This window comes from Giraffa tippelskirchi, chromosome 12, assembly GCF_054371585.1.
Source record: "Giraffa tippelskirchi isolate mGirTip1 chromosome 12, T2T-mGirTip1v1.2.pri, whole genome shotgun sequence".
NCBI classification, from domain to species: domain Eukaryota; kingdom Metazoa; phylum Chordata; class Mammalia; order Artiodactyla; family Giraffidae; genus Giraffa; species Giraffa tippelskirchi.
The window spans coordinates 120,207,854-120,222,499 of NC_137286.1; the positions used below are offsets into that span (position 1 = coordinate 120,207,854).

A 14,646-nucleotide genomic window follows, 5' to 3' on the forward strand; every position below is an offset into this window, starting at 1 on the left:
TAGGATAAAGACATTAGCTCTTTACTCTAGAAAGTAAAACGGCTCTTTCGGCCATGGAGTCACCACATGGCTGTACACAAGTCATTGTGTTGTGCCTATTGTTGGCTCACTCTTAGATGGAAGGAGAGGAAGGGCTCATAAATAGAAAACCGAGGAATATCTATTCAAGTTGAAGTATAAATGCTACAAGTCACATTTAAATTTTATATCTGATAGAGGTGCTTCCCAGGTGGCTCAGTGGTAAAGAATCTGCCTGCCAATATAGGAGACGCAGGAGACTTGGGTGCAATGCCTGGGTGGGCAAGATCACCTGGAGGAGGGCATGGCAACCCACTCCAGTATTCTTGCCTGGAGAATTTCAGGGACATGAGACTGGTGGGCTACAGTCTATGAGGTCGCATGGAGTCAGACATAACTTAGTAGCTGAGTACAGAAGTGTTTATTAAGCATAGATAAAGAACAAAGTTAACATCTTCATTTGGAGTCTAGACGCAGTGAATGCCCGAGGCCATCAATAGTCGAAGCCACACCCCTGTAGCTAAAGATGTGCTGTCTTTGGAAACAGACATGCAACCTGCTGCCCTTGCAGCACATACACTGAAACTTATGGCATCTAATAGATTCCATGTTCACACCATGCCCATGTCAATTAAAAGAGCAAATGCATGCACTTCTGCACTCTTTACAGCCTTTTAAGTCAGTCTCCCTAATAGCGAACTAAGGGGGTGACATTGCTCTTGTAATTAACAACCTTGACAAGAATCAGGTTGTGAAAGTATGTACCCAGGATCTCATCTCCACAGCACTGAGTGACAGAGGAGTCACAGTGCTTCTGTCTGTTCACCTTGGCCTTGCGGGCGGTCCTATTGCTCTGTTAATTGAAGCAGGAAACCCTACTTCTAGGGATGAATTTACAAGTGAGACAGTTATATCTAGAGAAAGATAAATATGTGGGAGACCTAAGCCTTTACAGGCTGTGTGTATGAACATTTGTATCAGGCCAGTCAAGATAGAGCCTTAGAACATCAGCAGTGAAGTAGACCAGACCTCACAGTCAAGCCTGTTAGTCATTCTCAACCTCAGCAGCAGATTAGAATCACCTAGAAAGTGAAGGTGTCAGTTGCTCACTCTTGTTTCTTTGTGACCCCATAGACTATCGCCCACCAGGCTCCTCTGTCCATGGAATTCTCCAGACAAGAATACAAGAGTGGATAGCCATTCCCTTCTCCAGGGGATCTTCCCAACCCAGGGATTGAACTCAGGTCTCCCGCACTGCAGGCAGATTCTTTACCATCTGAGCCACCAGGGAAGCCCAAATCACCTAGAGAGCTTTTCGACTGCACTGATAGTTTGGTTCCAACAGCTCTTATTCCCTAAATCCTAATCTAATTAGTCTGAGACGGACTTGGCATCTTTTAAAGTTTATGACGTGATTTCTAATGAGCAGCCAAAATTCCAAAACACCAAACCAGCCCAAACCCTTCATTTTAAAAACTAGAAAATGAGGCCAGAGATTTCTTGCTTTATCTACACAGAGGATTAGCAGCGCATGTTTGAAAGATGAGCTCCTTCCCCAGGCAGTCCTATCCCCAGCTCACTCCCAGTAGTGAGCTACATTCATCTCTCTAAGTGTGGACACAGGTGTGAGGGAGAGAACGCAGAGGAGGTAAAGAAAGGCAAGCCCTGGTAACAGGAGTCAGACCCCATCATGCAGGGCTCTCCAAGTGTAAGATGTGAAGTCATTTTAGGAGGAAGATGATCAAATATATTAGGAGTGTGCATATGTGTGCCATTTTAGTACTAATGTGTGTAATAAATAAATATGAGAAAAGTATTGAGTTACCTTTAAAGAGTTCCCTTTTAAAATATACATCTTTCATGTCAATGTATGGCAAAAACTATTACAATATTGTAAAGTAATTAGCCCCCAACTAAAATAAATAAATTTATTAAAAAAATAAAATAAAATAAAATATACATCTGTCGGTAAAAATATGAAGTGTTCTAAAGAAACATAGGTAATCAATAGTATACCATAGCATTCAATATGTCTCAAACCCTGAAGATTGTTTCATCACTAATTTGGAAAAACTGAGGTTAGGGAGACCTCTAGTGTTCTGTTGTGGAAGTGTAACTTTTCCTTTGGTTCTTTTGATCACGTTGCTGATTATATTCAAGTATTTCCTGTCTCCAAGACTGACTCCTATTAAAACAATCTATCTCATATCACAAGTTGATAGAAACTTCATTTCTAAGGGAAGTACCAAGTTAATCTCCCTAAGAAATGAGAAATTGATGAACACATTGGTATGATGGTTAAATTAATAAATACATTGGAATGATGATTCTGTCCATTATGATTTATATTATTTATATTTATATAAATTATTATTTACATTATACACAATTATTTATATATTATTTATATACCGATCCCCCTAGTGTTGTGAAAGAGATAATGGAGGTGAAATATAATAACTGAAGAAAGACATGTTGCTCATGAGTGTTGAAACAGTTAGACTACAGAACCAGGTGTACGACAGTGGGCCCTACTGGAAAGACTTTGGAGACAGACTGCTTCGTGGTTGTGTGGCCAAGAGAAAGCCACTCACATTCTCTAAGACTCTATTTCTTCATCTATAAAATGAAAATAATTACATCTACCTTGTAGAGATATTCTGAAGAGCAGAGAAAATTGCAAAGAGTAGTAGGTAGCTGTTTTGATTATTCCATGCTATATTGCCCGCAAAGACGAACACTGTAGAATTTTGATTAACTTCATTTAATTTTAACATCACAACTCTCCTTTATTTAAACCTTGAAGATGTTTGAAATTAAGGTTCTGTTTTCTTTAGACAGATTGTTATTTTCAGGGTACCAGAGTAGCAATTTCCCAGGATTATTTTTATCTTCTATGAAGATCTCATAGATGGCTCTAAAGTCTGAGTAGTTTGCAAGGAACACTTCAGTTTTACGATTTAGGATTACATGACATCATGTTTATGATATTCACCATGGTTTACTGCAGAGCCTTTTAAATATAAACATATCAGAGGCTCAGTAGCAATTAGTGCAGAGAATATACTTGTAGTCTTTGGTCGAATGATCACCTGAGTGATCGTCATGAGTTTTTTGTTTTTTTTTTGCACATCTGTGCAAATTCTTTGTTAAACCAACAACCAAAATACAGGATGGCTCACTTTTCTTTCTTTCTTTCTTTTTTTTTTTTTTTGCTTTTTTCACTGCTATATCAACTTAAATATCAATCATTTGTTTATAACTTTAAATTATTTTTAAAAGGTATACATTTATAATTTACAAATCAACAGAGTGACTTTTCCATCCAGATACATTTTTCCACCCAGATGCATTTTTCTATCTTATTTCCCACTTTTAACAAAGGACATCTAGAACCGGAGGGACAGCACATCAAACGTAAGTGCCAGCACCCTCTGTGAGCAGCAGTGCTAGAATGTCTAAGAGATACACTGAAGGTTTACATTCCTCATTAACTAAAAATAATTTATGCCAGAATATTCTCAGACCTATTTGCTTTCTGTTTTTACGTTCTCTATGAGCTTCAATTTCAATGGTGGCATTCTGAGCATTAGACCCCTTACATATGACATCTCTAAAAAAAAAAAAAATCTCAATTAAAGATCATTATCACCATCATATGATATTTTCTCATATAACAGACACTCAGTCCTTCAGGAAGCATAACAAGCAATTCTGTTTTATTCCATTGCCCCCCCTACACACTAATTTGTTTAATCCAAACCTTGTTAATCACTGTAGAAACTCTACAAGTCATTAGGAAGATGAACTTTTTTATCTACTTAGAGGATTTTTAAACGAACAAGTGAATGTAGAAATGACTTAATAGCTTGAGGATAGTGGTGGTTTAGTTGCTAAATTGTGTCCGACTCTTTGTAATCTCAAGGACTGTAGCCTTCCAGGCTCCTCTGTCCATGGGATTTCCCAGACAAGAATACTGGAGTGGGTTGCCATTATCCACATCATGAGTTTTAAATGTAGATTCATTCTGTACAAGTTAATACCTGGATTGTGAGCAGTCAGTTGAGAATATGGAGCTCTGGATGATTCAATGTTCCTTCCTTTTTGCATTCAAGAGTTACCAGTTTGCATTCAAGGTATCAGCATTATGCACCATAAACAGAAACTATGTGGGGTTGACTTGGGGAATTTTCATGTATTAGTGTTAGTTATCAAATGTTTTAGTTACACATGTCACAATGACATCTAGGAATTGAAATCATTTTAAAGCTGGGACAAATAAGCCGTATTTTTCCATCATGAGTTTTTTTTTAGAGCAAGGCAAGGTTACCGTCCATCTTCCCAGGAACGGTTTATATAAAACCCTCTAGTCAAGTGGATGGTGGGACTTCCCTGTTGGTCCAGTGGTTAAGAATCCACCTTGCAATCCACGGGTTTGATTCGTGATCAGGGAACTAAGATCCCACATGTAGGGTGGCAATTAAGTCTGCTCCCTGAAACTACTAAGCCCACATACTACAAGGAAGATCTCACTTGACACAAGAAAGATCCTGTGTGCTGCAACTTAGACCTGATGCTGCCGAAATAAATATATAAATATTGAAAAAAAGAAACAGATGTTATGTGCACCACCATAGCTTATTTTTTTTTAAATAACATGAATGATAAAGATAAAAGTTTAGAGAAAATTATATTAATAGTAGACCCATAGTATGAGATCAGCAGAAGAATCTTGCTGACCTTTTGTTTTCCAGAACCTAATTTTTCCCCATCCTAGTTTTGTGCAACATGGGGAAGGGAATGACAACCCACTCTAGTATTCTTGCCTGGAGAATCCCATGTACAGAGGAGCCTGGTGGGCTGCAGTCTCTGGGGTTACAGTTTTGTGCAAGCCTGCAGAATCCAGAAGACTGCCTCACATCTCAGGAAGAGCTTTCCTTTCTGATGTGTGTTTCTAGGGGTTGCAGTTGTGAGATCCCACCACTGGCATGCAGGCTACAGGATTCCTAATTTGTCTTCTGACCCAAAAGACAGACAAACACACCTTTCCTAGACCTACTCTCCTATGGAGACCCAAGTTTAGAGTGTTTTAAACCTCTGATGGTCCCCAGGGCCTATTAACACAGTGTGTTAGTCAATGTAAACAAATTTGCCAGAGTAGAGCAATTCCTGTGACGAGTTCTCTCCCCTGCCTCCAAATCTCCATGGTTTAGCACAATAGAAGATTACTGCTTGCTCTCAGCAGACTTCAAAGTGATATCCTAGAAAATTAGGGGACATCTCTGCTCCATGAAATGACTCAGAGGTCTAGGTTCTTTCCATGTTTTAATTCTACCATCTTCAACTCATGAGCACCAAAGCCACAGTAGAAGGGGAGGAAAGAGCATGGAGGATCATGCAAGAGATTTTATGATGGTTTTGGGAGTCATGAATAATATTTCTGTCCACATTCTTTAGAACTCAATCACATGATCCCAACATATGTGTACTGAAGATTGGGATATGCAGTCTTCCTGTGAGTTCAGAAGGAAAACAGATTTACAAACATGTAGCATTGTCTATACCACAGAACATTTTTTAAAATTGCATAAGTCTTCCATTGATTTCTTTTAGTGACATGGAAAGTACTGTCATTGGTAGATAAATTACTAAACAATAATGAAAAGGAAATAGTTAATGAATTAAATGTTCAGTGAGTCAGAAAGACTAACTGAAAAGCATAAACTTTAAAAGTTACAAACTGTATCAAAATGGCCTCATAAATGGATTTTGTGGTAAGTATAATAGTTGTTTTTAATTGTAAAATTTTCTAAAATGTAACACCTGAAAAGCAATTGTTTTCACTAGAGAAAGGCTATGTTGTGAAGTGATTCTAGCATGAAAGAGGTCTAAGAGGAGTTTAATAACCTAAATGTTGATCCAGACTTTTATCTTATTTCTTTATAAAGGATTTCAAACAGAAATGATGCTGCTAAAACATATAAGGCCAATACCCTGGATAACCGACTAACCAATAGGTACCAGTATTTACTAACTTGGGGAAATGTTCAAGTATAATACTTTTCTAAGCATTACTTACTTACATACAGTTCTTCAGTCCTACTTATTATCTTTCTGTAAAACCTTATCCTCTATTTTTTAAACAGAAATAATTCTGGCATAAAAACTTGGCTCCTGCTCATGGTTAAAGAAAAATAAAATCTTATTCCTGGCTTCAAAATGAAGAGAATTCATTGCTTCAGGCCATCATTCTTACCACATTTATGTTTCTGTTTAAATTATTCTGGTGGCAACATTGTGAAATACATGTAAATGTAAATTTTACATTCCTATTGTAAAAAAATTGTTGAACTCATCAAAGAAAAACACTGGGCTTAAAAGATGAAATTTCTAAAGAAAAAAACCTTTTTTTTGGAATCTAATACACAAAAGGTGAAAAATCATGAGATCGACTTTTCAAATGTATTCAACTACTAATACTTTCTTTTTCTTTCTCACCACTAATGTTAACTTTTAGTAGTAATAATTCTAAATTCATGGACAACTGCAAATTGATGCAAGAATTTATTCTTTGCTGCTGCTCAAACTTTGCCTTCTCGTTTTCTTACCAGAAATGTGTCCAGGTTTCAACCACCAGAAGTGACAAAGACGTATGTACTTCTCTAAACTGATTTTACATTTTAAGAATACAGTGTATTTCTTCCTATTTGTCCAGGAAAAAATCAAGGTATATTGTCTTCAGGCCAAAGTTTCATTGTAACACAGCCATGCCCCCACAGCTTTGACAGGTTGAATAGTATTGATAGAAATACTGAAGTGGCCGGCAAAACTTAAAGTACTTTTTATGTGGACTTTAACACAAGAAGTTTGTCAACCTCTGCTCTAATCAAACACTGAAGCTTAAGTCATTCTTTATTTCTTTTCTTTTTGAAAGTCTAGGTTCTTTACTCTTTTGCCCATAGAACTTTAAAATTTTTTCCTACTCCTATGGCAACTTTTTCTTCTTGTACATTTCACTTGCCTCCCAAAACACTCATCACATCTACAGCTCAGCTGAGTCTTGAAATCATGGTTTTGCTAACAATCTGTATAGATGAAATACATTTTCCCTGGAATGTACTAATGGTGCTTATAGGCAAGCAAAATAGATATATTTTTGAAAACCTGGTTGATTTTTAAATTTGTACTTTCAAAAAAAGTAATTTTCACACTGGACTGCCCTCCAATAGTTGAAACAGGCCTGAGTCACTTCAATTTTTTGAGGGTCTGCATATATTAATAAATGCTAAATAGAGATTTGGTTTCCCTAGTGGCTCAGACAGTATAGAATCTGCCTGCAAGGCAGGAGACCTGGGTTTGATCTCTGGGTCAGGAAGATCCTCTGGAGAAGGGAATGACAACCCACTCCAGTATTCTTGCTTGGAGAATTCCATGGACAGAGAAGCTTAGCGGGCTACAGTCCATGGGGTCACACATATTCAGACACGACTGAGCAACTAACACACACACAGAGATTTAAAACAGTGTGATTTTTAAATGTTTTCTTAAACAAGCTAATGTATTTAATTCAAAAAAATTGTAATATAGTTCTGTGAGTCACAGCATAGACAAGATTTAAAAATATTTGTTGGAATCCACAGCACGTCGGAATTGATTGGTCTGGGTTTCAGACACAGAATGTCATGTAATGGATGACTTCTCCATTCAATTCCTTCTGTTTTAATTATTTGAATGAAAGCCAGGTGATTTGTAAAATGGGTAAACTAAGGAAGAACTTTTTCTGTTGTTGTTCTTTCATCCTCGAGTGAAACATTTTGTGGTGGGAATAGGAGTAGATTGTAAGTCCTTTCAAAGGGAAGATAAAATGAAAAGTTTCAGGAATGTTCTCACTGTCTGTTCTTGCGACAAAACAGGCAACCTGGAGGTTTGTCCAGTGCAAACGCCACCAGCACCCCAGCTTCCACCTCCACTGCTACTCCTGTGAAGAAAAAGAGGTAGGATGGGCTTGTTGGGAACCCCTCTTACTGCTGTTCTGTCACAGATTATTCTTGATTAATGTCTGAACCAAATCATCCACCAAGGCCCCCGGGGAAGCATCTAGAATTTGCTCTCTGCCCTTCCTCCTCCTCCCCTTCTTCCCTCCCCAGGGATCCTTGCCTACTGTCTTCTGCTGTCTTCACACCTCAGTCCTTTCCTCCTCAATCTCCTTTTCAAATATGCCATCTTTTCCTCCAATTTTATTGAGAAATAATTGACATACATCGCTGTGTAAGCTTAAAGTGTATAGTGTGATTTACACATATTGTGAGGTGATCGCCCAATATGTTTAATTAACATCCATCATATCTTCCCAGGTGGCGCTAGTGGTAAAGAGCCCTCCTGCCAATGCAGGAGACATAAGAGACATGGGTTCGATCCCTGGGTGGGGAAGATCCCCTGAAGAAGGGCATGGCAACCCACTCTGGTATTCTTGTCTGGAGAATCCCGTGGGCAGAGGAGCCTGGCAGGCTACAGTCCATCGGGTCACCAAGAGTTGGACACGATTGAAGCAACTTAGCATGCACAACATTCATCATCTCACAGAACATCCATTATGTCAATAAAAAGAAAAACATTTCTCCTTTTGATGAGAACTCTTAAGATCTACTCTCTTAACTACTTTTCTATATATAATGAAATGATATGAAAGTGAAGTCGCTCACTCGTGTCTGACTCTTTGCAACCCCATGGACTGTAACCTGGGAGGCTCCTCTGTCCATGGGATTTTCCGGGTAAGAATACTGGAGTGGGTTGCCATTTCCTTCTCCAGGGAATCTTCCTGACCCAGGGATAGAACCCAGATCTCCCACATTGCAGGCAGCCTCTTTACTGTCTGAGCCACCAGGGAATCCTATGTATCATACAATCATGGTAACTGTAGTTATCATGTTATATATTACAACCCTAGAACTTATAACTTCTTTGTCTTTTGTTGGATGATATTTCGAACGGATATAAAATAAGTTGGTCTAAAGGACAAGTAAAAAATGTAAGTTTTTACCTTTTGGCCACCTTGCTCCAATCTCCCTCAATCCCTTTGCCTCTGATAACCACGAATCTGATCTTGTTTTCATATGTGCCATCTTAGGGTCTTGAATAGCTAGGTAATGTTTTGATGCTAGAGCTCAGATAGTAAAGCTACTTCAGGTAACACATGTTAACAGAGTCCTACTACAGGGAATGCCTTATCCTGCATAATGTCTGCAGTGTGGTCAAGTGTCACTAGACTCCAGAAGCTAGTCTGCATCTTGGAGGCCTCCTCTGCTCTGCAGATTGGGCTTCCTCCACGTACAGGGTCAAGAGTCCTACCTGGAGGCATCAGTCTCTGTTTGTGTGCTCATTACCTCTTCCTTCCACTTCCCCTGTACGGCCTTCCACTTTCGCCTGTGCTAAGTTCCATGTATCTAGTAGGCATGGAGGAGGAGGTAGATCTTCGCTGGTAGAATATTCTTTATGTGACAAAATGTGATGGTGGAAGTGATTTTTGCTTGTTGAAGAGAACATGGTGCCAGTGAATCATGACATGAATGGAAAACAAGCGTTCGTGAACCTCAGTGCTTTTGAAATTTTCTTATTTTCTTTGCTTGCTCCTCTGACCATGCTTGGGCTTCCCAGGTGGTGCTAGAGGTAAAGAACCTGCCTGCCAATGCATGAGATGTAAAAGATATGGGTTCTTTTCTGGGTCAGGAAGATCCCCTGGAGAAGGGCATGGCAACCCACTCCAGTGTTCTTGCCTGGACAATCCCCATGGACAGAGGAATCTGGCGGACTACAGTCCCTGTGGTTGCAAAGAGAAACGACTGAAGTGACTTAGCATGCATACACAGGACTATGCCTGGTGTAGGGCAGGTGTTCAGTGCTAGTTGATGAGCTGGCTGACTGTCATGCTGCTCCTGTAGTCCTCCTGGAGGGAAATGACTGATTCTATTTTCTCCTGCAGACGAAATTTTGGTTGTGTCTACAGAATCTCAGAAGATAAGATTACCCTTCTCTTGGATTCAAATTTCACATTCCCTCTGATCCTTTCTTTGTCTGTTAGGAGAGATTGGAAGAGAAATTTAAGGTCAGTTAGTTCAATCTCCTACCCAGGGCAAGAATCTTTCCTCTGATAGGCTAGGCATCATTCAGGACCATTGCAGCCAGAAACATGACTCTCGTTTCTGTGATGTGCCTTGACTAAGCTCTCAAGGGTTGCATTGAGCTGAAATTGGCTTTGATTTACTCCCATCCCATCTTAGTGCAGTCCTGCAATCTCAGAGAATAGACTAGCTTTGAGAATTTAAAGAACTCTCCTGTCCTTATCCCTGACCTTCCTTTTTCAGTTTATCTCACTCTCCTCTGAACATCATTTATGATCTATAACTTAGTCTTTTTGACAGAGTCCTTACCTGTCTCTACCAATTAAAATGATGTCTTAATAATTGGAAGTCATCTTTCTAATTGGATATATGTGTGTGTGTGTGTGTGTGTATGTACATGTATATATAAACGTGTATGCTTAGTTGCTCATGTGCATCTATATAAAATTGAGCTTGGCATTGCTGTGGCATTCATTTATATTTTCAATATTCTTGCTTTCAGCATTTCCTATCATACATATTTTTTAAAACCATATTTTGAGTAGAACATAAGAGTGTTGTTATTTTTATTATGAAATGTTTCAGAAACACAGAAAAACAGAGAGGTGTGTTGATAACGAGCACCCATGAACCTACCATATAGATTCAACATTATTATTTTCCAGATTTCCCGCAGATTTCTTTTTAAAGAAGTGTCTACATTGTTTAGTGTCAAAGGAAATGGGCAAAGGGAATTATTTGGGAGAGCAGATTGCCTGGAATATAGGCCGTTACTTCCTATGGCAGGAAGTAAATGGTTTTCATTTTATCTCTAAGACCTTGTAGGAAAGTCATCTCATTGCCTTTTTACCTGTCAGTTTATTTTCAGCTTTTCCTGGAAGACATGTGGGTGGGGTCAGGTCTTTCAAGTACAGTGTTTATAACTGATGTCATTTCTTAACAGACAGTCCTGGTTTCCACCACCCCCTCCAGGTTACAACACCACCCCAAACACAGGAGCAACCAGAAGGTAAGAGAAAGATGTCAGAGGTAATTGCTATGTAATATGATGGAAGAATGTGTTAGATATTGACAACATATAATTGTGGATGCTTTGGAATAAAGTGGAAGCAATTTTGTGAACTCTGAGCTCTGAATAAGATTGTGCCCAATGAAAGTGAGGTCAGGGTACAAGTGTGCCTGGTAGGAAATCTGACACGATTTGAGGAGTAAATGACTGTATCTTTAGTTTGCTAACGGTTGCTGTAGCAAAGTACCATAAAGGTGGGTGGTGTGAGAGAAATATATTGTCTCACAGTTCCAGAGGCTGGAAGCCCAACATCAAGGTGCTGACGGGGTTCCTTCTGAGGGTTGTGAGAGGCGATCTATTCCACCCTTCTTCCTGGCTCCTGGTGTTTTCCTAGTAATCTCTGGGGTTCCCTAGTTTGTATAAGGGCATCCCTGGTGGCTCAGATGGTAAAGAATCTGCCCGCAGTGCGGGACACCCAGGTTCGATCCATGGGTCAGGAAGATCCCCTTTAGAAGGGAATGGCTACCCACTCCAGTATGCTTGCCTGGAGAATTCCATGGGCAGAGGAACCTGACAGGCTACAGTCCATGGGGCAGCACCATTTCAATCTCCCCCTTCATCTTTACATGGTGTTTACCCTGTGTGCCTGTCTGTGTCCAAATTTCCCCCTCTTAGAAGGACACCAGTCCTATCGAATGGGGAGTCATCCAACTCTGGTATGATCTCATCCCAACTTAGCTACTTACGTCCATGACTCATGTCTTACCTATTTGTGTCTACTAATGACAAATTTGGAGAGGACATCATTCGATCCATAAGGGGGGCAGGGGAGAGAACAGGGGCCATCACCAGGTGGGGCCCCAGTGTGGGCTCTGGTGCACAGTCATTTTTGCTCTGATGAACCCAGATGTCAGGATGGGAATGTGTATAGCAAGTTCTTGGTAAACTTAAAGTGACAGATGAGTCGTGTTTGTTTGCTTTTACTTTTTTGTTGCTGTTGAGAGCAATAATTGTAACTAAATTAGAGACCATGTGGAGAACACCTGGTTCTACGATTTCCAAACTGGGAATGTCAACAACTATTTAACTTAATAAATATTTAATAATAAGTGATTACTGTATGCCAGATCTTGTTCTAGGATCTTGGGAGATGTCAGTGAACAAAACACGGGGCCTACACTCAAGCCTTCAATGAAACGGACACAGAGTAGGCCTCTCATAATCTATGTTGTCCTTAGCACTTGAAGAAAAATAGGTCTCCAAGTTGGTTTTGGTTTAGGTATCCAAAATTATTTTCATGTCATCAACCCCTAGAATGTCTTCACCCAATATTTCCATGTTTGAATGGGATTAATTTTACCAATTCAACACTTGGGAAAAGGGTATGAAGCAGTGTCCTTGTTTCATATGAGATTGTTTTATTTCCAAAAATTTTCATCTGTTGCACGGGCTCTTAATGTGTCTTTTATTTCCAAAAAATAGGTATATTTGGAAATAAATGTCTTATAATTTAAGTTGAATCTATAAGGACATAAATAACTTTAGTTGACTAATAGACAAAAAGAATTCAAGTTGTCTTTCATACCCTTGGCTTCATCTGTATATATGTGTGTGTGTACATATATATTATATTATATGTGTATAACATACATATAAAATTATTGGACATGTTGAATAATCACAGCCTGGAATTATATCAACCTTCTCTTAAAATGTTTTCTTTTTAAACCTGTTCATCTTTTTAAACCTGTGGATGATTTCCAATTATATGAACTGCCAAGTATGGATTATGTCTCTAATTTATAACCTCCTTTCTCTTCAGGCTATGTTTAGCTATTTCTCCATGAGTGGTACCTTTCATGGAACTACCCAAGTTATTATTGTAAGATACCACTGTACATTCCATCCAATTTTGTCTTGATAGACAGTAACTGATACTTAGAAACATTTATTACTTATTTCCCAAATAACTTATTTTTATCTTTTATTTGTTATTCTATTGTTCATGTAAATTATCATCATAATAAGCAACCGTTATATAACTGTGTAAAGATATGAAAGGGTTATTCATGAGCTAACGTCATATGTACTCAGTGCCCATTCAGCTATGGATCTCTGTTTGCACAGAACTGATACTGCCTGGCTATATGCCCTTACAATTTATGCATAGCTGGATGTGATTTACATGGAAGATAAAATAAGTTACAATGTCTCTATTTCTGATTTCTGGATCAGATGCCTAGCACCAGAATTAAGGGAGAGAAGAGAAGATTATTGGATAAGATTGATGAATTTAGATATCCACTCCTTTCTTAATGTCACAGATTATTAATATAATGGCTAGACCGAAAGACTTCTCTTTGAGGATCAGAGCTAATGTTATCCCAAGCTTTCAGGGAAGGAGAGAATGATAGCAATATAGCAACGCCTTTGATTTCTGAAGTGCTTTTCTTTGGAAAAGCTCAAAGTACTTCTTCCGTTTCTCACCTTTAATGCCAGTGCATTCTCAGGGCTGAGAAATAGCCTTTTCAGCAGAAGCCAAAAACTAGAAGCAATTATTAAATGATGAAAGGAATCAAAGGTTTCAAAAAGAGATTTTTGTGCCCAGAAGAACAAAAAGAAGATGGAAATAGGTCAAGAACAGATAAAAATGGAGAACTGTGATTTTTAATACTAGCTAATAGCCAATGCTAACTTTATTTCCCTTCGACCTTTACTTATTCACTGGTCTCCATCTCCCTTTCTCCCCTTTCACCTCTTCTGCAAAAGAATTTCCCCTTAATAGCAACACTCACTCTCATTTCTGTTCTTCATCTTGTGAACTTTCATTTTTCTATCACCTAATCTTTCCCAGAGATTTCATTTTCTTCCACACACCCATTCCCAGTTATTACAAGGAGAGGTCATTTTCCTGAATGTTTTTCCCCTCTAACCTCTCTGTGATCTTTGACCTCATGGACTACCTCATTCCTCAGTTGTCCCTTTCTTGATTTACATAGTGTGGAAGAACCAAACTTAGTTGTGTTTGGATTGACAACTTGCGTTGGTGTTGTGTTTGGATTAAAATCGGTTACAGGCATGAGTAAGCTGCACCCAAAGGGTCTTAAGCTTTTTTTTTTTATCAAAAGAAGAACCCATGATATCACACTTTTCTCTATATTTATATGTATATCTGTACCTATAACTCTACAAGTCTGTGTTTATGTCTATAGCTATTGATATTTCTATAGCTACATCTGGAAATATATCTACATCTCATTCCATCTACATAATTAACATAAGGTTGGTGAATTCAGTTCAGTTCAGTAGCTCAGTTGTGTCCGACTCTTTGCAACCCCATGGACTGCAGCACGCCAGGCTTCCCTGTCCATCACCAGCTCCTGGAGCCTACTCAAACTCATGTCCATCACATCGGTGAATTCAACTAGATTTTAAATGAGCAAATTTAATTTTCTGATATAACTATATAGTAGAGCTAAAGAAAAAAAGCAATTTCTTAAA

At 38.7% G+C, this 14,646-nt stretch overlaps 1 protein-coding gene across 18 annotated transcripts in view; it reads left to right on the forward strand.

Moving 5' to 3' along the window:
- SCEL (sciellin) overlaps positions 1-14,646 on the forward strand; it is a 344,029-nt gene that overhangs the window by 249,134 nt on the left and 80,249 nt on the right. For all 18 annotated transcript variants that reach the window (XM_081550041.1, XM_081550043.1, XM_081550024.1 and 15 more), the window contains 4 exons: positions 5,967-6,035; positions 6,630-6,668; positions 7,932-8,012; positions 11,080-11,145. In XM_081550041.1, coding sequence (XP_081406167.1) covers positions 5,967-6,035; positions 6,630-6,668; positions 7,932-8,012; positions 11,080-11,145 — 255 coding nt within the window. The remainder of the gene's footprint in view (positions 1-5,966; positions 6,036-6,629; positions 6,669-7,931; positions 8,013-11,079; positions 11,146-14,646) is intronic.